Consider the following 15,971-nt stretch of genomic DNA (forward strand, 5'->3'; position numbering starts at 1 on the left):
GATGGTATGACTGATCAACTGTATTTTTTTTTAAAGCATTCTGGATTACCGATTACGAGTAATGTTTTCGTTCATGCAGTATTTTGTTCAAAAAGTGCATGACGTTCTTATAGCAGCGTTGGATTATTGATTCTGTCTAATTTAAAAATACGAGTTAACGCATAACGCTTTTATTATTTTCCACCGATACAGTTAATTCAAATGCTACAGCATTTCATTGACACAAATATTGTACAAATAACTAGGAACACAATTATTCACAGCTTGAATAACATTAAACACACACAAATACATGGACCTAACAAAGACTAAGTTTACGGATTCTTACATTCCGATGAGATTCCTACATTTGTGCTTTAATTCATTTTCTACACGCATCACAACCTTATCTGCATGAACAGAACTGAAGATTCACGCTTTCAATCGACAGCAAAAATGTCATGTTAAACTCTCTCATTATTCCAGAAAAGAAAGAAAAGAGACAACGTGATCTACCCGTAGGATGGGTGGATTCTCCAGTTCGTCCGAGTAAAGAGAGGTGATAAATGGATCAATCTGAATAGGAGAGCAGACAGAAGCGCACCCCCTCCCCTCAATATTAAATAGAATGTAACACCGTGAAGTTAGTCCGAATACTGCTCTGTACTCCCTCGCCTTGCTCATTTCTAATGTTCTTCCAACATTATAGACTTAATGAACATGGAGTGGGAAGTAATGTCTGCTGCTGCTTCTGCTGGCCGGAGTCCGTTTTCACTTGGTGGCTGGAGGAAGAAGAGCTGTTAGAACGGATCTTCGTATTAGGCAGTTTGTGGTCTTTCTTCCACTTCATGCGGCGGTTCTGGAACCAGATTTTTACCTGTCGCTCTGACAGACACATGGTATGTGCTATCTCCACGCGCCGACGGCGGGTCAGGTAGCGGTTAAAGTGAAACTCCTTCTCAAGCTCAAGAGCTTGCTGCCGAGTGTAGGCGGTGCGAGACCTCTTAGGCACTCCTCCAGTGTAGTTGGCGGTCACTAAACAAACAAATAAACAAAAGAGTATCGTGGATACACGTGGTCTTCATGCGTGGCCAAGAACAGTAAAACGTGGCATGTGTGGTTACATTTCTTTACGTGGTACTGATAATGTTTTTCATTTTCAACCGTACCCTGATGTGTGTGGTTTGAGACGGGAGCCAGCATGCCCAAAGGTATGATCATTATTAACGAAAAGCACGAATAAACAACGGGGAGTCTTTAAGACAGGATGAAACAGAAGCAGACGGCAGAGCAGAAACAAAAGATATAATAAAATTTACGAGGGGTCTTAATTACCGAGACAACGCGTCCGACGTAGTAAACCGCGCAGATAAGGGTCATATATGCTACATAGCAGGTTCATTTCATGTGATCCTTCTTACTGATTATCGGTGTTTTATTGCCCGTGACATGTACTTACTCGAATTAACGTGCACTTTTTTCATCCAAGGATACACTACCGGCTCCTTTCCCTTCTGCGGGTCAGCGTGAGCTTCAGTGGCAAGGCTGCAATCCTTGTTTGTTGTCGTTGTGCAGACCTCGGTACCCAAGTGGGGCCCATGATTTTGTGCAACAGAGCGAGGTTGTATGTGAAGTCGATCGTTGAAATCGACGAGGCTGTTGGTTGAGACGTTACCGTAATCATAGCTCGGATCTTGGTAGTTTGGCCGCGGGTATGTTGCCCCTTCTTGATGGGTGAAGCCTGATTCTTTTGGTCGCTCGTAGTAGTCGGAAGAGACGGAGATGTAGCCGTTGTCTTGGTATTCTTCGCAGGGCGGGAAAGACGGCTCAATGTAATTCGAATTAATCAAGTATGAACTCATGGTCATTAATTTGTGAAGTGCAATAATTCTATTTTTATCGCACTGTCTTTTCCCGATCTCGTCAAAAAACCCACCTACTCTCTGTCAAATGTACGAAGTTGTCTAGTCACGTGAAAAGAAAACGACCAATCAAAATCTTCCTTGAGTGCCGGGTAAACAAGCACCAATAGCAGGCTAAGAATGAGCACAACGAGAATTTGACGGACTGACCAAGCATGTCTATTTCTTAGCAGGTTTAAAAATATGAAATCTAAACAGTTAACAATAAATCGACGATTAAGAGTTCGTTTCATACATATGCACACTAACACTGAGAAGAGTATTCTGCTATAATATATAGTAGATAGTAGATTATAGTAGATTTCTCTCCACACGCTCATACAGTTATTAAAAATTCTGGTATCGGGAAGACTCCTATAAACTGTGATATCTGAACGAATCTTGGCATCTGTAAACAAAACAAACTGAAACAAATATTTATCAGAATTTACATTAAATCATACACTTGCCGTTTAAGTTGCTCATGTTTTTTTTTAAAGGTGCATTGAATAAATAATAAGAGTTCTTGGGGGTTGTACTTGGAACACTTTGTAATAAGGAAACATTTTCTTTACATAGACTATTCTTAGGGTTAAAATTTGGGGTTCTCATTTTTTTCCTAACTCGAGTAACAATAAGCTGCATATAATAATTGTTCACACTAGAGGTTGAAAGTAGAATTTGATTTGTGCAAAAATTTTCTTTGCATGTATTTTCATCAGTTGTTATCATTTAGATTTAGTTTTGGGACTTTAATGCAGTACACTTCGCCTGGATAAGCTGCAAGCAATAACAAGCAAGAGCAAAGCTTAAATATGCAAACGCAAATATCACCTTCATAATAAATTAAACAGCCTTCTCTGAAATTTATTGCATTTGATACAAATATTTATAAATCCTATCTATATTGTAATATAAAATTCAAAGTTTGCACAGTGTTCCTTGGGATCGTTTTATTAAAATTCGTATTAAAACGATAAATTCTTTTCAGTTGGAATGCCCGAATAAAAAAATAGAGCCTACTGTCAAATGTAGTTTACTTTCACATACCTTATAATATGATACCTTATAATCTTATACGCTTATAAAAAACGTTTATTTATTGCTTGATATTTCATTAAAAACAGTAAATGTTTATTACTTATATTTTTGTTTGCTTGTTCTTTTATTTTTCTGTTTACTTCTGTTGTTTTTTCTTTGTTTTTGATAATGTTATTGTTATGATAATGGAGGCCATGAGTATTGTCTAGTGTCATTATATCAATTCATTATCATTTCCTTATTGCAAAAAAATATTCTTTTATTCTAACTTATTCAATTTAGTTTCTAGGCGCAACACAATTTGTTTAAAAAGGAAGTACTGACTAAGAATCTTGCCATTTTCCGTCAATTTCTCATTTTCAGGCAATCTAAAAAAAACTGAGCTGGCCTCAGTTTACCATCGCAAAGTATTACAAAATTAATTAAATTCACGGTAGAGAAATAGTGTAGAGTGAGAGAGAGAGAGAGAGAGAGAGATGTGATGTGATGTGATGCTTGCTCTGCTATTTAACGATAATTTTCTTACTTCTTTTAAAATATACTTTAATAATGCTCATGCGATGAATTTTTGCGAAAGCTTACATCTATCTATCTATCTATCTATCTATCTATCTATCTATCTATCTATCTATCTATCTATCTATCTATCTATCTATCTATCAGTGTTAGGCTAATCACAACCAACTTTAGCCTGACCCCTCAATGACCCAGTTAACATTTCTTCTCTGATTAATCTTTCTCGCTGACAGTCTTTGTTAAATAACATGGCGTGCTCTCTGAAATAACGCCATTTTTATGTTAGTTAGACGCAGTGACCTAGCTTTCAACCCGTCCATGGACTAGGTTCTCCCGATCAGTCAGAACCCAACAGGATTATCTCAGGAGGTATTTGATATCAGGACCCAAAATGAGAACAAACAAGAGCATAGAACATTCCAGTGCTACTCTACATACACATATATTTAAATATTTACTTAGTAATTTTATTTAATATCGTTTTAAGAAAATAATTGTTTGTGGGACATTATTAATCGTTTAACATTATATTTGGGTAATTTTTGCTTTACGTATCCGTCACATGTTCTTATATATATATATATATAGTGTGTGTGTGTTCTTATGCTAACGTGTTTTAATGTGCTGACGTCATATTTAATAATATAGATTTAATAAATAAATGTTCTTTACGCTATTGTTTATTTACTTGTTTGTCTTCTATCGGTATATTTTTGCTTTCTAGTTATTTGTCATATTTGAGTTTAAAATATAGAAATTTAAAAAGCTAAAGTTTAACTCTATTCTTATCAGCAAGCAATGAAAGTTTTCTTTCCGTTAACCTTCGTTTGACGTACTGTGGTCAGTGATGTGGCATATTACGCCGGGAAGCGTATATGCCTGTAACGTGCGCACACTTTCTGCCTATTGGCTGGGTTTTAAAATGCAGTAAAAAGAGTATGTGTTTAAATGTTTAATAGTGTTTAAAAAGAGATAGGAGTGAAATATTCTGTACAATCTCCCGACATGTTTTCCAGTTTATGCCCTAAAATGAAAATCCATTTTGTCAGCTATTGACAATCATATTAATGAATACGTAATTGTAAATACTTACTCTGCAATTACATTATTCCAGTGGCGGACCGTCAGGGCCAGCAAGGCCTTCTCTGCAGTGATCTGAATCACTGACTTGCATTTTAATATATTTAATATATTTTTCCATGAATGTGTATTAAATTATTCCCAATAGTCTATTCTCTACATTTCAGAGCTTTTCTCTCGGTTGCGCTGCTTCCAGTAGTGTATATTTATGATAAGAGTATTTATCCAATCATATTTCAGACAGTGGATGACATCACGTGAGTGAAAATCTGCCTTAAGGCCTTCAGATTCAATAGTGCAGGCGCCCGGAGCTTAAAATAAGTGGCAATGAAATTGGTACCTTAACCAATCAGATTTCGAGTTGGCATCACTGGGGCCATCTAGCAGGCATACGATTACGTCAGCAATTTCCCGTCCTTTGATTGGATAATTGGAGTAGTCAGAGGCCGCGAACCGCACGTATACAGTGTTTCTTTATTCACTGCGTCTCATTTCGGATGCTGCGTCCTCCGGAGATTGCAGTTTGCTGCATACGGCATCAAGAATGTGACAGGTGTGAAATACTGTAGACTAATTTCTTTTTTACTTTGTTATTTAACGGTTGATTCGTATCTATTGTCGTGGCGTCCAGGGGCGATTTTCATTTAAGGGGGGACTCAGCCCCCAATGAGGGTATAATAGTAAAAAATAAATAAATAAATAATATAAAATAAAGGGTTGACTAACAGGGTAGGATGGTAAACTTATTGCAGCATTCCACTGTATTACATAGATGTGTATAACATTTGAGTACTGAACAAGCCAAATACGAGTCTTCCTGATCACACACACACTCACACACACACACACTTGTCCTCTGATCCTCGCTCTGCGACGCCGGGGTCTCAACACACAACAACAACAAGAATTTATGCAAGTATATAATTAAGTATTTTGTTTTAAAATCGAATATTCATTTTGCATACGTTTTTCTTCAGTTTTAGAAGTTCTCATTTCCATAATTACTAGATAAAACAATATATTAATCGTAAGAGCTATACTTTACTGTCAATACTCATTTGGAGTCATGCTGATATCTTACAGAGTTTTAGAAGCCTTAGGACTTAAGACAAATCCTCGGAATCATCACATGTCAATTGACGTCATATTAACAATAGAGTCTAGGATCTCGCTCCCATTCATTAATAAATCGTGTGCACGCATTATTTTTTTATTTTTTTTATTTTTTTCCATTTTGCGTGTTGATGTATGCATGCTTCTGCTTTTTTAAAATATTTGATCTTTCTTTCTTTCTTTCTTTCTTTCTTTCTTACTGATGTTTGCCGTTTCTTTCTTTCTTTTTTTTTTACTTTTTGTCGCCAATTAGTCATGCACTTCTTATCGATGAATGGTGCATAATTCTGTTGAAATGAATGCAACTTGTTAAATTTCTCTAACCGAAGGTGGACGTTGATAATGTTATGTTGATTGAAATAAAGAAAAAAATGTAGTGATTAGAATTCAGCGATCATCATTTTTGTTGAGTAAAATACAAAAAGTTAGTTCACCTCAAATAGATTTGCTCTAGTTAGTTGCAATTTCAAGTACAGCAATCATTCTTACGTTATCTATCTACATTTTATTTGGAATTACAGAGAATTTTTTTTGCAAATTTCCTGTGCACCAATCAACGAATAGTTAAAGGCTAAAAGAGTTTATATAATGCTTTTCTATTTGTTTGCACATCATATGGACACAGGTTCCACTGGTAATTATCATCTCCCTTCCGATACTTTTCATTTTTGTTTTTCAATTTTCAATTCAATTTGCACATCAAGTATGAACCACATAATCAGTTGTAAATGTGCTAATAGAGGAAGGAGACTATTTGATTCTACTAATCTTGGCGTCTTGATTGCTTGTTTTCTGCAGTAAACTTTTGACCTCGGATCCCAAATCAACTCTCACCTTTCGCTGCTCTCTTACACACAAAGGAGCCTCACACACACTCACACACACACTCTCTCACTCACTCGCTCACACACTCGTTGCTTCTAATTTATTCAAGGCTGCTGGGTTTTGCATTCAACAAAAAGCAAATGCGAGGGTTAAAGTCACCAGAAGAACTGTGGCAGAGTCTCCAAAATGCCAAGTTAAGATAAAGTCAGCATGTGTTAAATATATATAATGAGAAAACGAAGAAACGAAGGCAACATTTCTTTGCATGTGCCTAGAGCTTTTGCACAGAAATGTAACAGATTGGCACAATTATCTTGCCGTTCCAACGCGTCAAAAACTGCAACACTTTCCGAAGCCGTTAGCGTGCTCGGTCCTTTCGTTGTTATCAATAAAAGCTACAGTTTTCATCGCAGCGATGCAAATGGCAACAGCATTTTAATAAGCTTTGCGCATGAACCTACGGAAAGGTAAACGAATGAACAAAACACAGTCCATAAAAAGGATAACAGTTTCATGGCGATCATGTTCGCCAATCAAGAAATTGCTCTGGGAAATTTCAGGTGCGAATAACAGGCTCCTGTAAAGCTAAATGATATTGTGTTTCTAAGCCCTTGTTATATTGTAAAACGTATTTATTTGGATGGTTTATTATTCACTGAATGCTAAGACAGAGCTATTGTACAATAACTCAGTGTTAAAATGAATAGAGCTCATTAAGAGATTTTACGCAGGCAGGTACATGTCAAGCAGCAAAACACGGTATATCGATAGATTTCAATTGTTTGACGCACTGTACTATTATCTCATACTTTGTGAATATTATTATATAATTACAGTGACAGAGGGGGTCGTAATAACCGAATGTTTGGTTTTGGATTGTAAGACAAGCACCACTTAAAATCAGTGAGACAGAAGATGATAGCAAAAATAGTAATAGTGAAGAGTTCCACAAAAAATTAATAAACATTTGTCTTCCCTTAAGTATTCAAATGTAAATATTACGAGCCATTGGAGACATTAGCACCAAAGAAAACATGAACATAAAATCAGCAAAGTGTTACCCTTTATTATGGATTGTAATTTGTTCATTCGTTCACCATTTTTGCTTCAGACATTTGAAGCTTCTTTCACAATTATTCTTCAAAGCTAGTACATGCTTTCACATTTTGTTTTGAAGAGTTGAAGTTAATGAATTTCATCAAAATTCTGCCAAAGGAGTGCAAAATGAAAATGCAGTAAACTTAATACTAGAATGTCCTGAAAATTCTAAGTACACACACAAACATGTGGGATGAGGAGTCAGTGTGTCATCTCAACCATCACCTGACGGTTATAGAAATGATGAAATTATATATGTGATAGAATAGAGTATATTTTAAAATATGATAGAATATATCTATAATAATGATAGAGTATATTTTTTTTTTCTGGCAGCTTGTAATGGCTCAACACTTTACAAAGACTCTTTATGCTGACTTTAAATGTGCCAGTTAATTTGTTATTCTTTTTTCCTTCCTTATTGAGCCCAGGGACACACAATGAGAGTGACACTGAACTTGGCCAAAAGCTCTGCTGGTAGTTTATGGCCTGTGTACATTTATCTTCCTGCCACTGGTGACCTTGTGATGAACCAAGAACAAGTGAGAGGACATTTTCCCCTCGAATATCTCTTCTGTCTAGTTCTAATTCAAATTGTCCCTTAATCTTCCCAACATTTCTACGTAACCAACACCCCACCCCCGCCCCCACCCACGCCACACACACTTACACATCGCACTCTCCGTATGCCCAAAGAAAGAAGCTTGTTCTATGGAAACGTAGATGAGAGCCTCAAATAAGACATATTCCTCCATTTTCTACAAAGCACCCACTAAATATTATTGACTTAAGATTAAAATTTGTTTTAATTTCTATAGTTCGTTGAGATTTTCTTTAATATGTACTGAGACCAAAGCTTTTAAAAAGACGTAAACATTTAAATTACTGAGTGGGCTGCAAAGACTAACAATAAAGCGCAATGATAAAAGACTAAATTGCCTTTATAATATACACAATGAATTAGTATGAAGGCATCGTGTGAATCATTCATGTACGGAGAGGTAATCTAAATTTAATCTAAAAGGATAGCCAGCAAGCCAAACAGGAACGGGTAACCTGTATTAATGATCCAAGAATACATGAATATTTTCATCCATTTATTTCAGCATAAAACATGGGCAGTGGAGTGAAAGGCATGAATGAACCCGGTTCTAACCAGTGATTAAGAGCTCACTTTATAGATTTTAAAGTTGCATACGGGTTCTGTCAATTCCGTGACAGACTTCAAATCTTATAAACCGAAATCACATTTACCCTTTATAAATCCCAAAGAGAATAATAAAAAAATGTGCACGCGAACTGTATAGCGGTATGGTGTATATATTGAGACGTTTTAGTTTGAAGTAAGTGAAGACAAACAAAAAACTGCTCGAATTTACTCGATCTTAGTGTATGATATTAGGGACAGCCTGGAGCTCATTTCTGTGCTCACAACAATAGTCACAAATCAACGTATTTCAATCAAATTCGTGAGAAGTTTTGTGTTATGGCTGTAGACAAAGTAAAAACAGTTGTCTAAATGCAAAATCTAAATATTTGATGGAAAGAATAGACAGTATGGTTACTTTAAACACAGAAACAATTAGCAAACCATTATTTTACAAAGTATCATGGACGCGTCTAAATCTAATTTACTACCACAAATATCAAACTTAAAATCAACTCACCACAAATTCCTGGCAAGCAAATCCTGTCGGCGAAATCTCAGTTTATAATGTTTTCTTAGAAATAGCTGTGAGCACTGAACTCCTCTTACCCGAGTTGAAAGAAATCCCTTCAGCGCTGTTAAACGCTATATACTGTCAACTCCCCAAAACCATAAACCCACTTTAATGGCCACCACGTGACTCTTATGGGCAGTGAATTTGTGCGCCCTGCATTTTTGTATGAACTAATTCATGGGGTATGGCCTCTGATTCATTTCTAACCTGTTGAGCTAAGTGTTTGTTTTTATGGCCCAAGCACTAGCAGTGTGCGGAGGGCCCTCCTGTTCTTCTAAGGATTATTATACTGTTTTCCTTCATGAGCTTATTAGTGGTGTTTGCTATACAAAGCATCACTATTATTATTCCTCATACTTATTATTATTATATGTGCTATGACTTTTATAAGCGATCGGTACGGAAGCTCAAAGTGGAATTTTGTCCCATAGACCTCCATTATAAATGGTGGAGGGTTCCAAAAGTTTTGACATCACAAAAGTATTGGCACCCTATGTTAAATGATCATGTTAAGGTTAATGCTCATTCTAATGCTAAGGTTAGCGCTAATGCTAATATTGATGCTAATGCTAACATTAATGCTAATGCTAACATCAATGCTAATGTTGATACTAATGCTAATGCTAACATTAACGCTCATGCTAACGCTAATGCTAATGCTAACATTAATGCTAACGTTGATGCTAATGCTAATGCTAACATTAATGCTAATGCTAATGCTAACGCTAATGCTAATGTCAATGCAAAAGCTAATGCTAACATTAATGCTAATGCTAACGTTGATGCTAATGTTACTGCAACATACACATGAGGGGAATGCACAATGAGGGGAAGTGCGTCATGGACGAGTTTTGCCACGGCAAGCACCACTCACATTTTCTTCAGGAAATGTACATGTCTAGTTATAATTCTTCTTCTTCCGTACAAATTTTGTCCGCTAACTAGTCCCGCACCGTTTGTTGTAAACCCACGAATGAGGTGTCAAATCGTGCGGCTTGTTGGGGAAAGATGTGCTATGACTTTTATAAGCGATCGGAATTCCGGTATTCCCAGTATGGAAGCTCAAAGTGGAATTTTGTCCCATAGACCTCCATTATAAATGGTGGAGGGTTCCAAAAGTTTTGACATCACAAAAGTATTGGCACCCTATGTTAAATGATCATGTTAAGGCTAATGATAAGGTTAATGCTTATGCTATTGTTAATGCTCATGCTAATGCTAATGTTGATGCTAATGCTAGCGCTAACGCGAACATTAATGCCAATGCTAATGCTAACATTAATGCTAATGCTAGCGCTAATGCTAATGCTAATGTTGATGCTAATACTAACATTAATGCTAATGCTAACGTTGATGCTAATGCTAATGTTGATGCTAATGCTAACGCTAATGTCAATGCAAAAGCTAATGCTAACATTAATGCTAACGCTAAGGTTAACGCTAACGCTAAGGTTAATGCTAATGCTAGCGCCAATGCTAATGCTAATGTTGATGCTAATGCTAACATTAATGCTAACGCTAACGCTAACATTAATGCTAACGTTGATGCTAATGCTAACGCTAATGCTTACATTGATGCTAATGTTGCTGCAACATACACATGTGATATATCAAACCGCTCAGCACAATTGAGGGGAAGTGAGTGACATGTGTCCAGTTGACGTCACATCACGTCACGACACTCCCACCCATGGGAATTATGGGAAAGTGCAAAATTACAGCTACATACACATGTGACATATCAAAACACTCAATCCAATGAGGGGAATTGAGTGACTTGTGTCAAAATGACGTCAAGTGACGTCAGATGACACCCTCAGGAATTATGGGAAATCGCAAAATTAGGGCAATATACACGTGACATATCAAACCGTTCAGCACAATGAGGGGAAGTGCGTGACGCGTGTCCAGTATCTACTCCATGAACTCGGGGATGAGTTTTGCCACGGCAAGCACCACTCACATTTTCTTCAGGAAATGTACATGTCTAGTTAGTGGTGCTTGCTATGCAAAGCATCACTATTATTATTCCTCATACTTATTATTATTATTATTATTATTATTATTATTATTATTATTATTATTATTATAATTCTTCTTCTTCTTCTTCTACCATACAAATTTTGTCCGCTAACTAGTCCCGCACCGTTTGTTGTAGACCCACGAATGAGGTGTCAAATCGTGCGGCTTGTTCGGGAAAGATGTGCTATGACTTTTATAAACGATCGGAATTCCGGTATTCCCGGTACGGAAGCTCAAAGTGGAATTTTGTCCCATAGACCTCCATTATAAATGGTGGAGAGTTCCAAAAGTTTTGACATCACAAAAGTATTGGCACCCTATGTTAAATGCTCATGTTAAGGCTAATGATAAGGTTAATGCTCATGCTATCGCTAATGCTAATGCTAATGTTGATGCTAATGCTAGCGCTAATGCTAATGTTGATGCTAATGCTAATGTTTATGCTAATGCTAATGTTGATGCTAACGGTAACGCTAATGCTAACATTAATGCTAATGCTAACGCTAATGCTAACATTAATGCTAATGCTAACATTAATGCTAACGTTGATGCTAACGCTAGTGCTAATGCTAATGTTGATGATAATGCTAATGCCAGCGCTAATGCTAACGTTAATGCTAATGCTAATGTTGATGCTAATGCTAACGTTAATGCTAATGCTAAGGCTAATGTTAATGCTAACTAATGCTAACGCTAACGCTAATGCTAACATTAATGCTAATGCTAACATTAATGCTAACGTTGATGCTAACGCTAGTGCTAATGCTAATGTTGATGATAATGCTAATGCCAGCGCTAATGCTAACGTTAATGCTAATGCTAACGTTGATGCTAATGCTAATGCTAAGGCTAATGTTAATGCTAACTAATGCTAACGCTAACGCTAAGGTAATGCTAATGCTAATTAATGCTAATGCTAACGTTGATGCTAATGTTACTGCAACATACACGTGATATATCAAACTGCTCAGCACAACGAGGGGAAGTGCGTCATGGACGAGTTTTGCCACGGCAAGCACCACTCACATTTTCTTCAGGAAATGTACATGTCTAGTTATTATAATTATTCTGAGACAATTAATTATCAAGAGTAACTCCTCCTAGAGCTTTCGAGCTACATACACCAAACTTTGCACGCTTGTTGGGCCTGGTCTGAAGTTTGTTGCTATAATTTTTCTAAGGAATCGGAATTCCGGTATTCCCGGCATGGAAGCCCAAATTGGCCTTTTTCCAAATAGAATTCCATTCAAAACTTTGGAGGTTTATCACTCGGCGGGCTTTTGAGATATTGACACCAAACTCAGCCAGCTCCTTCAGAATCTTGATTGAGATGAAGCCGTAAATTTTGGATCCGATCAGAATTTCGGAATTCCGGTACAGCCCCGCCCCAAAATTCCCAAAATCACAAAACTACCCCAACATACACGTGACATATCAAAACACTCAGAACAACGAGGGGATCTTCGTGACATACGTTGTGTGACGTCACGTGTGCGCCACGCCCCCAAAATAAGCGGAATTTCAAAATTACACCAGCATACACGACATATAAAAACGCTCAGCACATTGAGGGGAACTTCATAACATGTGTTCTGGTGACATATCCACTAGCCTCCAAAAGTATTGCCACCCTATCGATCCACTCGCCTCCAGAAGAATCGGGACCCTATCTATCTGCTCTCCACCAAATATATCGCCATCCAATCCGAAAATTCCGATTGGAATTTCGGTTTTCCTGTACAGGAAGATCGAAATTCCCAAAAATTCCTAGATACTTGTATCTATCTGGTCACATATACACTTGCCTCCAAAAGTATTGGCACCCCAATACTCGCCTCATATTATAGTCATATTTATGTTTATTTCTATTTGCACTACCTCAACCGCTGCTGTGTATTTTTGCACAATTTTTTTTTGCACAATATTTTTTTTTTTTACATCATTTCAGTTTATCTTATCTTATTTCACTTACATTCTATTACACATGTTCTTTTCTTTCTTTTCGGCGCTAAGTGTCCTGTGTTCTTTTGTGTTGTCTTTCTTGTATTTATTGTCTTTTGCACTGTCTTGTCTATGCTCTGTTTGCACCTAGCTGCACACTGTGCACTTTACGTGGCTAAGACAATCTTCTGTCCTAGCTCTGTGGTGTTGTTTTTATGTTGATCTTTATGTTGTATGTTTATGTAGCACCAGGTCCTGGAGAAACATTGTTTCATTTCACTATGTACTGCGTCAGCTATATGTGGTTGAAATGACAATAAAGCTTCTTGAATCTTGAATCTTGAACCCCATGTCTAATGCTAATGTTAATGCTAACGCTAATGCTAATGCTAACGTTCATGCTAATGCTAATGTCACGGCTAATGCTAAAGTTAACATTCATGCTAATGCTAATGTCACGGCTAATGCTAAAGTTAATGCTAATGCTTCTGCTAATGCCAAAGTTAATGCTAATGCTAACCCCAAAATTAGCAAAACTGCAAAAGTACCGCAACATACACATGTGACATACCAAAATGCTCAGCACATTGTGGGGAATTGCGGGACGTGTGTCCTCGTGACTTCACGTGCACGCCACACCCCCAAAATAAGCAGAATTTCAACATCACCCCAACATACACGTAACATATCAAAACACTCAGCACAATGAGGGGAACTTCGTGACGTGTGTTGTGGTGACATCACATGACATCATGTGCGTGCCACGCCCCCAAAATAAATAGAATTTCAACATCAACCCAACATACACGTAACATATCAAAACACTCAGCACAATGAGGGGAACTCCGTGACGTGTGTGCAAGTGACATCACGTGATGTCAACTTGCTTCGTCAAGCCAACATCAAAGTTTGTCGTGACAAACTTTAAAAATCTAGTTATTGTTGTTGTTGTTGGTGGTGGTGGTGTAAATTGATACCGTATTGGTATATAATCTAAAACCACTGCACTACTTCCTCATGGATCAGTGGATTCACTTTTAGACTGCAGCGAGTAGGAGACAAATTTTAAAGATGAGAACACTGAGGGTCAGGGGAGACGAGTCTCCGGGGAGCTGCATTTTAACCACTTGATTGTACAGGCCATAATCAGGCATCACAGTGGGCCTCTGAATGTGGCTCTGATCTCCATTCTTTGTGTCTCTTGGTGCTTTTTTGAGTGTATGTCACCCTTGCACAATTTTTTGAAGAATTATGAAAAAACTGAGACGCAGGCTTAATCGTTTCTCATGTCGTCTCTTATATAAATTGATTATGTCAAAATGATGTGTCTAAATCCGGGTGAATGGGTAAACTAACATTCAAGACGAAAATCTGTCTGCAACAACAGTTCAGTCCAGCATTGGTGGCTTGGGTCTGTTTAAAAAAGTAAGTGCATGCCACCCTTTGTTCACACAAAGAAATAGCAGTGTCACTGGTGTGGCTGGGTCAAGCCAAAGGTAATGACAATGAAAAAATAGCTGCTGAAATACTGAACAATTCAATGACCACACCTAAAATATGAGAATTTTTTTATCTAGATTATCTACAAGTAACGGGTGCAACTTTATTATATTTATATTGTCCAAGTTAAAATTCTCGGGTAATCAATATTTCGCTAAACTTTACAAACAAGTTTATTTACATAAACATACATGTACATAAAACACCAACTGCCAGAGAAATTTCATTTGATCAATAAAAGTAAAATAATCAGCCTTCTTTCTGCTGTTCTTAATTCTCTCTAATCACTGTGCAACACATTCAGTAGCCAAAAAACAGGGCAAGAAACCTTTCTAGTCTTTGAGGGAAGAAGAGGATCATGGGTATGAAAGGTGAGAAGAGAAAATTGTCTTAGTAATTTTGCATTGTTCCAGCTAATAATGACATGTTCAGTCAAATCTATGTCAGAACTATGTTAGTTTACTACATTAATTTATGAATATAATAATACTATATGGTCATGTGGACCTGACCATCACATCTGCTGAACATGTTATTTCATATTTATTCATTTGCTGTTCACATCTGGCAAGTCTTTCTGCTAGATTTTGGAGCATTTGTGTTCATTCAGCTACAAGACCATTAGTGAGGTCAGGCTTCGTTATTGACTACCTTATTTTCATGTCAGATAATGCAGACATGCACAAATAGGATTTGATCAGTTGTAATGTGCATTTTCAAGCTGCACTGCATCTTTGGCCATGCAATAAGCTTCAACCACAAATTGAGCAAGGAGTCATCATAGATATTTCCATTACATCTTTCATGTTTAGTTTTTTTTTTTATTGTTTTTTTCACAAAGCATGTTGATGAATTATGCAGTAATAATGATTGAAACAAGGAAATATTAAATTTCATTGTGCAAACCATTAATGCCATAGCTCTCAACAGTCACCAGGGTCCCATCAGTCATATCGATGGTACATGAAAAATGATCGATACAACAACAAACTAACGAACTAAATAAATAAATAAATTCGATCTTGCCCACAAACTCCATTACGTGAAAAATATCCTAGCTGCAGGCCCTGTCCACAGCCACTAGGGGGCCCCATCATTTAGAAAAAAAAATACATGAATCGCTATTATTTTTGACAGTGGTACTATTCTTGCCAAATGAATTATAAAGTAGTGGAGAGAGGGACACAGCCAAACGTGGGGCAAGTTGTAACAGACTTCATTTAGTAGTTTGCAC

The 15,971-nt window shown here is 37.1% G+C and overlaps 1 protein-coding gene across 1 annotated transcript in view; it reads right to left on the minus strand.

Moving 5' to 3' along the window:
* hoxa3a (homeobox A3a) overlaps positions 1–15,971 on the minus strand; it is a 41,772-nt gene that overhangs the window by 16,612 nt on the left and 9,189 nt on the right. Inside the window, 1 exon segment of the mRNA XM_058378051.1 lies at positions 857–1,014. Within this exon segment, the coding sequence (XP_058234034.1) occupies positions 857–1,014 (158 nt within the window).

This window comes from Hemibagrus wyckioides, linkage group LG24 (assembly GCF_019097595.1).
Source record: "Hemibagrus wyckioides isolate EC202008001 linkage group LG24, SWU_Hwy_1.0, whole genome shotgun sequence".
Lineage (NCBI taxonomy): Eukaryota > Metazoa > Chordata > Actinopteri > Siluriformes > Bagridae > Hemibagrus > Hemibagrus wyckioides.